The sequence below is a fragment of the Argopecten irradians genome, chromosome 8 (assembly GCF_041381155.1).
Source record: "Argopecten irradians isolate NY chromosome 8, Ai_NY, whole genome shotgun sequence".
Taxonomy (NCBI): domain Eukaryota; kingdom Metazoa; phylum Mollusca; class Bivalvia; order Pectinida; family Pectinidae; genus Argopecten; species Argopecten irradians.
Window position 1 is genome coordinate 32,915,398 of NC_091141.1, and position 12,474 is coordinate 32,927,871.

The following is a 12,474-nucleotide window of genomic DNA, read 5'->3' on the forward strand; positions in this document are numbered from 1 at the left end:
AGACCATTTCATTGTTCCATTTGAAATTTACATTTATATAAATCAAAAGCAACGAAACGAGATGTTATAACGATACGTTTAACTTATCTTTTTATTTATTTCTTGATAATGCAATTCGAAAATAGATAAAAAAAACAACATAATAAGCCAACTATGATATTCTTTGTATTGTGACTTTTATTTCACACGTTCTACAATAAACATAATATTTTTTACTTAAATTCGGACATCTCGAAACCATTAAGATTCTTTTTGCGCGTGTAAAGGAAGGTTCCGACGACGCCTAATATCGTTCCTATAATCACCATGGCAATGGCTATAGCCGCTACAGCTCCTGTAAAATCAAAGTATATGATAAAGAAGCAGACCATTGCAGCGATTATAAAAGGTAAAGGTAAAATGCTACAATAAAGAAACAGACTATAAGTTATTTCGATAAAAGGTATGAAGTGCATCGTGCATGTGTATATAAGAATAGAAATAATATTTAAGATATGGAATGTATCGTAGCTGTAAATTCATAACAATATTGCGAAATGATTGTTGTTTTGACATATTTGACACCTGGCTGACAAAAGCGATAAGTCGGCTATCTTTATTAAGAAACCTATTTCGTGATTGTTGTTTATGTCTATATTTTTCTATAATAAACAGACATAGGGGTTCTTTAAGCGTTCATAATTGAAAATAATTCACTATTCCAATGCAATCTAAACATCTATTATAGTCGTTATAATAATCCTCGGTAATGTTGCTAGTTTATTTACATGCATAGATAGAAACCAAATGATAATAATATCTTTATTCAACTTGAAAATTTTCTCAACAGGAAAAGACTTTGAACCATGGAAATATGCGAAAACATCTTATAGAACTGCAGAGAATCGAACCAGCTGTCCTAGAAGCATCAGCGCTTTTTGATGTTAATGGCATACTGTAGACCAATCTGAGTTTATCCAAAATTTTCGTCAGAAAATAAAATTTATTATGGTTTCGCATCGGGAAATTGGAAATAAACTGATTTGTAATTGTGTACAATCTTTTCTAATTTTATTATACTAAAATCGAAATGTAGGACTATAATATTTGTCTAAAATATTTGAAACCATGATTGAATTTACTTTCCACAGACATGTTGGAATGGAACTGAGATGATGCTTTTACTGATCATATTCCTTCTTGACTTTGCAAATTACTATTGACGTTTTTATAACATTTATAAATCACATATAAGAAAAGAAAAGATACCGACCTCCACCTAATCCAGTCTTTGATGATGGTGTTCCAGTCTGTGAGGATGAAAGTGGTGTCGATTTTGGAGAACCTAAAAGCAATTGGTAACCCTTTTATGAATATATAAAGAACACAACAGTAATAATTTGATACACATTCTAGTAAATTGATAACTGAAGTCGTTGAAGTCGTTGCAAATGGCTTTGATATCGTTAATCAGAATGAACATTCTGTTTAATTGATATTACAGCAAAGTTTCTGACGCATAACCCGCTAAAATCAGATAAACGTTATAATAAGTTCTTTTACAGTAACTCATTAACACAATTTGAGAATAAAAACAAACTTGTATCCTAAATAACACGATTTTGTTCAACAAAGGAAAAATAAACTAACAAATATAAACTAAAGATGGAAGTTGTCATGGAAACACAATCAACATGCACAATGACGCGTACACAAAGCAATAGTGGTTGGCATGTAAGAATATTGTATACATGTATCATACGGTTATGGTGAGGAGAAACATCACCCCCTACCTGTTATCGGAACAACAAATGATGGTTTGGGAGTCGGTCCAGCATGTGGTGTTTTGTGTGAATGAGAATGTTGTGTTATCCGCTTTGTCGACGTAGCTTCTGACGTCATTGTTTGTTGTGTACTACTCTCCGTGATGATATCCACAATATCGCCATTGTCGTCTTTCATTGCTACTCGAACTGAATGCGGTACTGCTTGAAAATGACCAGACTGTTGGAAAGGCATGTAAGTATGGCATCAATAATGAAATTAAAAATATACGGTAATTGAATTTCAATAGGGGACTTAATTTTACGTTAGAGCACATTTCGCAGTTTTCACATGCTCATAACACTCCAGAGTGCAAGTTTTGAATCTAATATAGATATTTCTCCTTCGCACATTTACATTGCAAAACAAAACGTGTATGGGAAAATAGCAGGATCATAAATACGCTTGTTTGCTCTTTTATAAATGTGCAAGTCATAGTGTGTGTATCAAACATTTGTGTTTATATACATGAAATATATAGCATGTGTTCTTTATAGTATAGTAATAGTATAGTAAAGTAATTGTAGAATTTCACAGAAGTGAACATTTCACTTTTAGATTTAAACGAAATTTTAAAAAACGCACCTGTATTATATTATCTTCTGTAACTGTAACTCCAAATTGAAAAGATCCTCGATCTGTTATGTTTTTCAAATTTAGAAAGGCATCATCCAAAGATATGATATTTCCTGTCCAATCACCATCAACTTCCGGTGGTCCAAACAAAACGAAACCGATATAAAGGCCGTAGTTATCAAATACAGTCTGAAAATGAAAGTCATTACATATATTCTTTATATGCATATTGCAGAGTTATCTGCCCTTTCGGGTAGGTATAGATTGTGACGTCATGTGTTTGCGAGCGTAACGTCGTAATTTTCGGAGAAAACGACGTGAATTGTGCTCACAAAATTATGACATCATAATCGATACCTACCCGCAAGGGAATATGCAAAGACGGATTAGGAAAAGAAAGCATATTTAAAATTTAAAAGCAATTCAAGAAACGAACGATTAACAAATTTAATTCTTATAAATCATAAAAAATAGATGTTCCTGACAAGCTTTAAATATTCCGTATTTACTTCTATCATTATAGTTATCTGCCCTTGCTGATAGATATTGATTGTGAAGTTTGAGTTTCAGAGGGTAACGTCATTCCCTTCAGAGAAAACAACGTGAGTTGTGCTAAAAAATAATGCCGTCACCATAGATACCTACCCGCAAGGGAGTTAACTCTGTGATATGCAAAGACGGGACGTTCTCTTTTTTATTAACAAGTCGTAATACACAAATATATGTCGTCTACCGCCAACATTCATATTGTCCCATTACAAGGTATACTATATTCCTCGCATATAAAACTGTAATTTTACTCAAATATCAGTCAATTTTATTCTAAGATTGATGATAAATTCAGAAGGATCATTTAACAAGTGAACTCTATATGAGTTCTTTACAAGTAAATATAATATTTCGCCATCATGATACACATTTATTTACAAGCATATAATAACCACACACCTGTATCCCTAGAATACGAAGCAGAGAAACTTTCATAACTTTCTGCAAGGCTACATGAACACTCTGCCGAACGACATCGGGATGTGGTGACACGAGAAAGATTGGACCTGGGGATAAAACTTAAATTATCATTGGATCATAAAAAAGCGTAGTTGAATAACCCAAACTCCTGATTTTAAAAGTTTTAGAAAACCCAGAAACGATTAGAAATTAGCCTAAGCCCGCCGATAATGGGGGATAATTTAGACACAGCGCAACAGTGTGACAGTCCTGTTTCATAGACAGGAATACAGCAGAAAGTGGTGATAATTATATTGGTAACAACGAAGCTATTGTGGCATACAAACAGACAATAATAAGTTCTTTCTTTGTTTTGGAGCTTTCAAATAATTTCGTTGGGGGTGTTATATTCTTAATCCCATGGCAACCACGGACTTTTGGGGTATATAACATTACAAAATCTATAAAATATCGTTAAAGGTTTTGAAGTTTTTGGTGGACAAATCTAACGAATCATTACGTCATTCTCCCGGCCAATTGAAAACAACGTTATAAGACTCGACGACCAGTGAGTCAGACAATATTCGTTTCAAAAAATGATTTATTGTTTCCAATTTTATGTTATCAAAAGTACAAGATATCATTTGAAGGGAATAAAAGGGAATATAAAAAGATCAAAGATAACAACAAATAGAACTAGAAAAGGAGACTAACGTTGCAACAGAAACAGAAAACCAACCATCAGTAGGAATTTCTACAAACCTGTGAAATTAAGCCTGACATATCTTATGTCTGTTTCGTTGTAACACGAATGCACATTAAATGGTGTAATTTCTGGTCTCTTGGTCTCAAAATCAAAAATGTTATATATGATTTTAGCTTTATTCTGAAAAGAAAAATGATATTCATGGTATTTTTTCGAAGTAAAATGTGTCTTATAATTATAAAATCAGCGTATTTGTATGATTTAAAACATTAATAGTAAGTAAGTTTCATCAAAGTCATAAGAACTTGTACATGACCATCAAAGCAAACGAACAATCAATAGCTCCACTTTAATTTACTATTCTTATAATAATTGTTCTATTGAAAGTTCAATTTATTATATATAACATTATTTTTACCTTCACAAATGTAATGACTATTTTCAGAGGCCGTTGAATATGGTTTCCGGATCCCTGACTGATTTTCCAGTTTCCCTGTACAGATGAACAAAAATGGTTATTTATGCTTCTTTGATGAATATTCATACAGATGACAATCTCCAAAATCCCAGTGGTTAATATCACTATCATTCCATTCACTATTAACTATATCATAGCAAAACCATTGTCTGCGAAAACGTATGAACAGTTAGTTCCTTGATGTGCGCCATAAGGATCGAATAACGGTACATTGTGGCGTTGAAGTTGGGGGTCACATTCTGTCAAGGAAAGGTTCCACTAGTCTGTGATTAGTCATTTTTTTTTATCTTGAACTGCCTTCAGGTTTACTGAGGTAGTTCAGGGTTGGATATAACGACAGTGAAACTTACCCCTGAAGTATCGAAGATGACATTGAACATACAGATAGCAGGCATGTAATGTTGGAAGTGAACTGTTTTAAATTAGTTTTTTCCGTATTCACTATAAAAGGAATAGTCATATATATGTTATTCTACAAAGATTTTGCAATAAGCCAAAAAACGTATACCGAATAGTTGGTTATTTCGGAATTTTCCAAGAAAAATCTTAATTTTGACTAGAAATTTCTGAAAACTCAATTTCTAGAAGTTTAAAATTCTCGAATTGACTATAAAACTACTTGTGATATCCACCCTTACCTATATTTTGGCTGAAAAAATGCAGTTATAACCTGAGAAAGAGCAAAAACAGCAAATTACGAGGGTATACATTAGATTTATGTAATCCCGTGAGACATACGTGAGAAAAGTACCATTCCCAGATTGTAGACTCGTTAGAATGAGGAGGGAAGTCTGATCTCGTCGCTATCCAAACATCGCAGGGAATGTCCCGGACGGATCGCTGTAAGGTAACAGGGTGGGTGTTTTTTTTAAGTTTAATGTTAGCATGGCATTTCTTTTATACAATACTACGATATAAACATTCATACAAATCAGAAATGCAAATTAATGGCATTTCTCCTTCAAGAAAAGACAATAAAAAAACTAACAAAAAATAGGCAACATTCTAAATATATATATAGGAAACAGGATTTATCATTCTGCAGAATTCATTCATCTGTTCAGTAAACACAAAAGCTTCTAGAATTTGAAGAATACCTATGAAACATTAAAATAGGTTTCAGTTTCATTTTTTGCAAAAGACAACAAACAGAAAATGCAATTTATTCGGAAATTGTATTTATTTAAACAATAATTGCATAAAAACCCTAATAAGTAATTTCCATGAACATTGATTTGATATCAGCAACAAAATATCTGTCTAAAATGCAGTTTACACACCAGTAAACAACATAAAATTAAAATAATTCCTTAAATCACTGCATAAATATTATCAAATGGTACGAACCTGTCCAATGTACTGAAAGTTTTTGTTTCCAAGGTCAAAGAACTGTTGTGGTGTCTTTATAGCCACGTGATTAGGGTCGATGTATCTCACGTCAAAGTCTCGTGATATCTTTATTGGAGTCACGTGACATTCTCCCGTGACTCGATCGATATTATAGCTTAATCCTATAAAGTAATGTCAATAAGTTTTAAAGAAATAATGAAGAAAAAATAAAAAGTTAATAATTTTGGATTTGTTAACATTATTGAAATTGTTTTGAAATTGTATTAAACGTCAATATCAATTTAACGTTTAATACCATCTGTTTTATAATGTTTACATTTACTTGTCAATTCTACTACATAACCTGACCAAGCAAAGGTGGTGAAGTCTATAAGGGTATAAATGACACCCAAAACATGATCATTATGACTCACTAATGTTAATAAGGAAACTTCAACTGATATTTGTAAAAATGGCTGGTCCATTTTGTGGTGTATATCGTTGATGAACGGTTTTCATGATCGAACTTAAACGATATTAGAGCCGACCAATTTTAATGCAGATATCCCTAAAATGAGTAAATAATGTAAATATAAACATCAAATTATCTTCCAATGGAATCTGTGATCTGTATAGATGAATCATCGGGCATGCATTATGAAGATTGTCTGAAAAGCTCTGGCATCGATATAGACCATAGATTCCATATGAAGATCGTTTAATACTTATAAATTTCATTTAGAGCCTATATGAGCGTACCTGAGAAGAAATCATGAATTTCCTGTAGTGGATCTAAGGTCCCAGCTGTCACTATAAACGGACTAGGAATGTTCTCAGAATCCACTCTCACCACCTGGGCTTTATAATCATACCATTCCTGTAATTATAAAATCTAATTGATACAAGTAAAGCCAAATATTAAATCGTCTGCTCCTGTTTTTGATAGAGAAAAAAAAACATTTGTCAGCGAAGGAGCATCTTTAAATGCCGCGCATAGATACATGAATATAAAATTAAATTCTTCAAAAATCTAATGGTATATTTATTATTTAATTATAAGAAAAAATAATCGTTATTTGGTTATTATACTGTAAACGTGAATATTTTTGCATGCATTAAATTTTCACGGTGTTGTTATTTTTGCGATAGATACACTTAAATGCTTTAAACAGTTCATACACGTACAAAATATTACGAGCGGGATAAATATTCGCGATCGAGAGACCTTCGCATTATTACAGTATCGAATTTGTTGCAATAACATACATTAATGATCCCGGTGACGTTGTCTTTACTGAACGTCACTTCCGCTTTAAAACTGAAGTAGTCACCAAGCTCTGGTGCTGTTTTGCCGTTTGGTCTATTCCTGCAATAAATGCCTTCGGGAATCTGTAACATTTTTGTTTGGTATTAAACTGTAGGTATTGTAATCAAACTTATTTTCATTGGCAATGACATTACCTTACTAAGATAACAATATTTGTATACATATTTCATAACAATTCACAATTAACAGTAATTTCCAAACAGAGTTCTTTTTTTCATATTTCACTCTATTCAGTGTTTTAAACGATTGCTATGGAGATGTAGATATTTCATTATCTTCCGGAATTAGTTTGCGTATTATTTTTTCTTACCTATTATAAATATTAACATATGGTCTCAAAATAACAATCCGAGGTCGTAAAGCTACTCAGTATTCCATTTCTCTAAACTTTCATTAAGAGATTACCTGGGCTACTGATAGGTCTGTTAGTAATCCACGCGTTTATTAAAAAACATTACCTGGAACACTGTAAGATCTGCGGGTAATCCCTCCTGGTAATACAGGTAATCGTATTCCTCTGTTTCCGACCACACTATTGTTTCCATTGGTTGCAGTGTGGTGGTACTCTCACGGTGTCGGATCACACTCCGTACCGGCACACTAGATACCCCGGATGCACTCTGCCATTTATCTGGAACTGGAAAAAGAAGTATACCGTATAGCAGGTTATTTTAGTGGATTAAAATTTTCGCGATTTCATCGAAAAACGAGAAAATCCAAATTAAGGTTAATCAATCTTTTTGAAATGACTTCAACTATAAAAATGTTTATGCAAGGAATAAAGTCCTTTGTTCAATTATTTTCGATCTCAAAAACCGAACGACGACCAATGTCCAGGTTGTCATAACCACTTGCTTCTACAGTACGGAACAAGTAATTACCCAATGCTACGGATGAGGGTTGTCACAAGACAAACACTATGGTTTAGTGTACTGATCATGATAATGCATTTAACAAGTTTGTCGAATAATCTAGTGTTTCATATTCCTTAATATTGGTTAATTCCAATGTGATGGATCATCTGGTATCATAATACAAATAAATAGGTTAAAAGATCCGAACAGAACAAAAAGTCTGTTTAAAATTGCATCGTACTGGTGCAGGGGCATTCAGGAATAAATGTAAACTTACATATTTTGGACGAAGTTAAATTTGCTTTTAAACATAACATACACGTATTAAATTCTTATTTATTTCTGCTAATAATAATTAGCGAAATAAGCTGATTCAATATAGGAAATACCCTTTTACAAATCAGCGCTGTGCATGAATTACCGCTTCACCGATAGCCCAAAAAGTGCTACAATAAACTTACTGTTAAAATACTTACAGTAAAACTATCACGGTAATAGATACGTTTACAGTAGTAAGAAAACAATAACTAAAGTAAAAGTATCGCTGAAATAAGAACGATTACAATACTAAGAAAATAAGTAGTAAAATTAAATAACCGCTAAAATAAAAACGCTTACAGTAATTTGAAAACAAGTGGTAAAATCAAACTACCGCTAAAATAAGTTCGTTTTCGATAATATCAAAACAAAGTAGTAAAATTAAACTACCGCTAAGTTCAGAACACTTTGATCACATTAACAGTATAATTTTATAGCCAAAATGACACATAAACGATAGCCATTGTAGCTGTAATTGGTGGAATTTATAAGGCATCGATAACCAGACTCACTTGAGAAATAAAAGTCTATTTCCACCGTCGTTTCTAGGAAATCATTATATCCACAGCTCCTCCAATGGTTCACGGGGATGTCTCGTATGACGTCAGTGCCGATATAGGTTTCATTAAACGACCGTCCGAAATCAAGGGCATCATTAGCATTTAGCAAATGTGCTTTAAAAAAGAATATTTCAAATAAGATTTGCGAATCACTTACGATTACTTATACGTTTGCTAATTATAATTTCAATTAATAATAGGATATTTGCCATGTATGAACTGTATATGACATGATGACTTTCTTTTTAACTTCGATGACATTTTTCATCATCATCATATTATCATCATCATTTTCTTCTTCTTCGTCATCTAAATCATCATCATGCTCATCATCATCATTTCTAACATAATGCTACCATTATAATACCATCATCATCTTTTTTTATATCATCATCATTATGACTCCAATGATTTTATCTTCATAAAAAATCAAGAACTAATAATTATGATAGTTTACATGGGCCGTAATGTTTATAATTCACCATACCTGTTTTGTTCTTGCTTGTATAAGGAAAACCAAAAAATTGCTGACTGTCCAGCGAATCAGTGGTACACAAACTTCCTGTTTACAAAAGATAACAAGCATGGACAATAGAATAATTTAAATAACCTTATAAACGACAGTTTTACCAGCTGATTATTTCAGTTCTGAAAACTTTCTGAAATAAGTGGGGAAAGACAATGAACTCATATATAATGTATTCAGACTTGCCGCGTATGGAAACTAACAAACAACAAACATTGAAAGTTTCAATTCCACTCTTTTGAACACCTTAAATTAGATAGAATATATTTTGTCAATTTCGTATTTTTTCTCTCAAAATGCTTTGAGTGATAATCTTGAAATAAATTATTGTGAACTATATATCAAAAGATATACGCTATTAAAGACTATAATTTGCTTTCAATTTTCTATTTTATTAATAGTAGTAATATATTTTTTGTCAATTTCAATTGTTCCCGAAAACAAAAACTATATAATGCTTTATAACCTTGAATGAAGATTCTCTCGTTTGTATTGTAATAGTTCATATTGGTCACAGTTTCTCCCGGATCGTATAGTCCAGTTGCCTTGACCACAGCACGCTGTCCCGGCTGATCGAAGAACTCCTGAATAAAGACGGACCGTCCGGTACTCATCTGTCGCCATTCGGCTGTGGTGAAATACTGGTCACTTAAGATAGGCAGAGTTGGTCCTACAAAACATTGAATTATACATAAATAAAACAAAATCTAACTATTACATTCGTTGGCATTTAATCAAAACATGAACACTATGGAACGCTTTATCGCTTGATATATCATATCAAATTGAATGTCATATTAAACAACTTCAAAATTGTAGCTTTGGTTAACTTATTTTAATTGTGAAAGTTATATGTGAAATTGAAACTTATCATATGTTATATGTTAATTTACATTACTAATTTGGAACTCATTTGCTTCGTGGGGTCCATTACATCACACTATGTCATATCATTAGAGTTAGATTAAAAAGGGTAGTCAACTGTTGAAAATGCTAGACCACTGAAGAATGGTATCTATTCTCTATCAAAACCATGAGCAGACAAATTAGTATTTTTCTTCAGTTTCAAAAGTTATTTACTTTACACAATTACCACAATTGAAAGGTTTGAGCTTCTTATTTTAATTCAAGATAGAAATATTGAAAATAATTAATTGCGTCCCGAGAAAACCTCATGGCACCATGCCCTATATGATATGAATTACTGATTGCGCATGCACCAAAAGGAAAAATAAATAATTTTGTATGTATTTTTGTGTTAATTAGTCACATATATTCATGATTAAACATCAGTTGTTATTCAAATGATTGTTTATGCTCTCTCGGCGTTTGAGCATCTATAAGTTGCGAATATCAAGTTACAGATGTATAACCCTTATATATTTATATTTGAGAAATATGAAAAAATACCTACCTTGTGTCAAGTTAGCTGGTAGTTTCGTACAAAATTCAGGATGAAATTGACCACTCGAGATTTCAAATCCACTTATAACCGTCAGCAATATCCACCAGAGATTCTTCTAAATAATTTCATGAATTTATATAATCAGCATGTTAAATGAAAATGCATTGATCACTCAGTGTTTTATGGTGGAAATCACAGCAAAGGGAATGATAATTATGAGTATTCGGACCATGTATGTTTTGTGCTTTTTGGCTACAGGATCAGTCAAAAAGTTCAAACCTGTTATTAACGTATTCAATTTCAAATATCGAGCTCATCCTTTATACAATACGTTTAACGGATATGTATTATGTAAGAATGTTCAATATTGCACTCAATTGTTTCTTAGATAAAACCTATCATAGATAGGCCAAACATGACAATTAGATTAATTAGTGCATATTTGAATGGTTATTGTGGCAACTAAAACTCCAAAACTAAAAAATGTTAACTACAATTGTATCAGGGATACAATATTCAAACACGATAACGTAATGTCTTCATACTTAGTTGGATCAAAATGATGGATTTTGGAGCAAAAATGGCCCAAATCATGCATTACCCTTAATCTATTTATCAATAAGAGAATACGATGTTGAAACACTGTCTTTTAAAACTATTTATAGTATAACTGTCAATTATCCAAACATAATTATGATTTATATTGTAAGCTAGTAACTGATTTTAATAACACTATTGAATCATACGTTTCATTCAGTGAACTAGATGTACACCTGTACATATAAATGCGGGATTACCTTGAAAGGAGACATCGTTTACCACGTACAATGTTTTACATCAATGTTGGTCTGTCTTTGGTGCTTGTTGTCCTCTATTCCAACGTAGCCATTTTTTAGTGCACGTAATAACACCATTCATTTGTGTTAAACATTCGTCGTCAACATATCAGTTAGTACATTTAGCAATACCGCTGCTGTACTTTGAGCTAAACAGTCATCTTTGTTTACATATGATAGAGAGGCTGATAGAGTCATAAGATGTACCACGTGATGTCGACATAGATAGGATGCAAGGATACGACAAAGGCACGATCAGTTGGCTATGAGTTTTTCTTCTTTACGTACAATATTTATGTGTGTATTCATATAAGATACATTGTAGTTTTTTAATAATTTTAATCAATCTAAGCTCATTTAACAAAAGGTCATAGATGCTTAAATATAGATCTAGGTTTAATAAATTGCAATTGATAAAGTATATAGTGACTGTCAATGGTCGATATTAGGGTTTAATTGGCATTATGATACAGTACTGTAATATGCGCAATGTGGCCGTTTTACAAACTAGTATATCCTGGGTTTTTTTCTCTCATTTGAAAACTGAATATTAATTTAAGGACAGGTTGACGTCAATAGTGCAATATTTTTTTAATTAATAGATGATCCTTATTAACGCAAAATCACATCAATTATTCAGTATACAAAACCTCAATTACTCCAAGTGGTACCTTGTTCTCTCTATTTTCAAGTCAACGAAGTTCGACTAAGGTAACGCCAAAGTGGCTGATTACGACAAAACATCAGGACATTTTCTGATCGCTTAGAACGTTTGATCGTAATATCAAAATCATCAGAAAAGTTTAAC

The 12,474-nt window shown here is 32.3% G+C and overlaps 1 protein-coding gene across 2 annotated transcripts; it reads right to left on the bottom strand.

Annotated features, from left to right (window-relative positions):
- Nucleotides 1-159: 159 nt before the first annotated feature.
- LOC138330136 (uncharacterized) lies at nt 160-11,856 on the bottom strand. Of its 2 annotated transcripts, none has more exons than XM_069277543.1 (17): nt 11,628-11,856; nt 10,840-10,942; nt 9,892-10,095; nt 9,387-9,461; nt 8,852-9,013; nt 7,626-7,804; nt 7,107-7,229; nt 6,600-6,717; nt 5,859-6,022; nt 5,250-5,351; nt 4,452-4,526; nt 4,090-4,213; nt 3,328-3,434; nt 2,389-2,568; nt 1,773-1,983; nt 1,253-1,324; nt 160-334 (listed from the first exon to the last, which is right to left on the bottom strand). In XM_069277543.1, exons 1-17 carry the CDS (start codon nt 11,640-11,642, stop codon nt 213-215), a joined length of 2,136 nt encoding a protein of 711 aa, XP_069133644.1. In that variant the 5' UTR covers nt 11,643-11,856; the 3' UTR covers nt 160-212. The 2 variants fall into 2 exon arrangements, with proteins under 2 accessions (XP_069133644.1, XP_069133643.1); XM_069277542.1 differs by having other exon boundaries at nt 10,840-10,945; nt 11,628-11,855.
- Between the last annotated feature and the right edge of the window lie 618 nt (nt 11,857-12,474).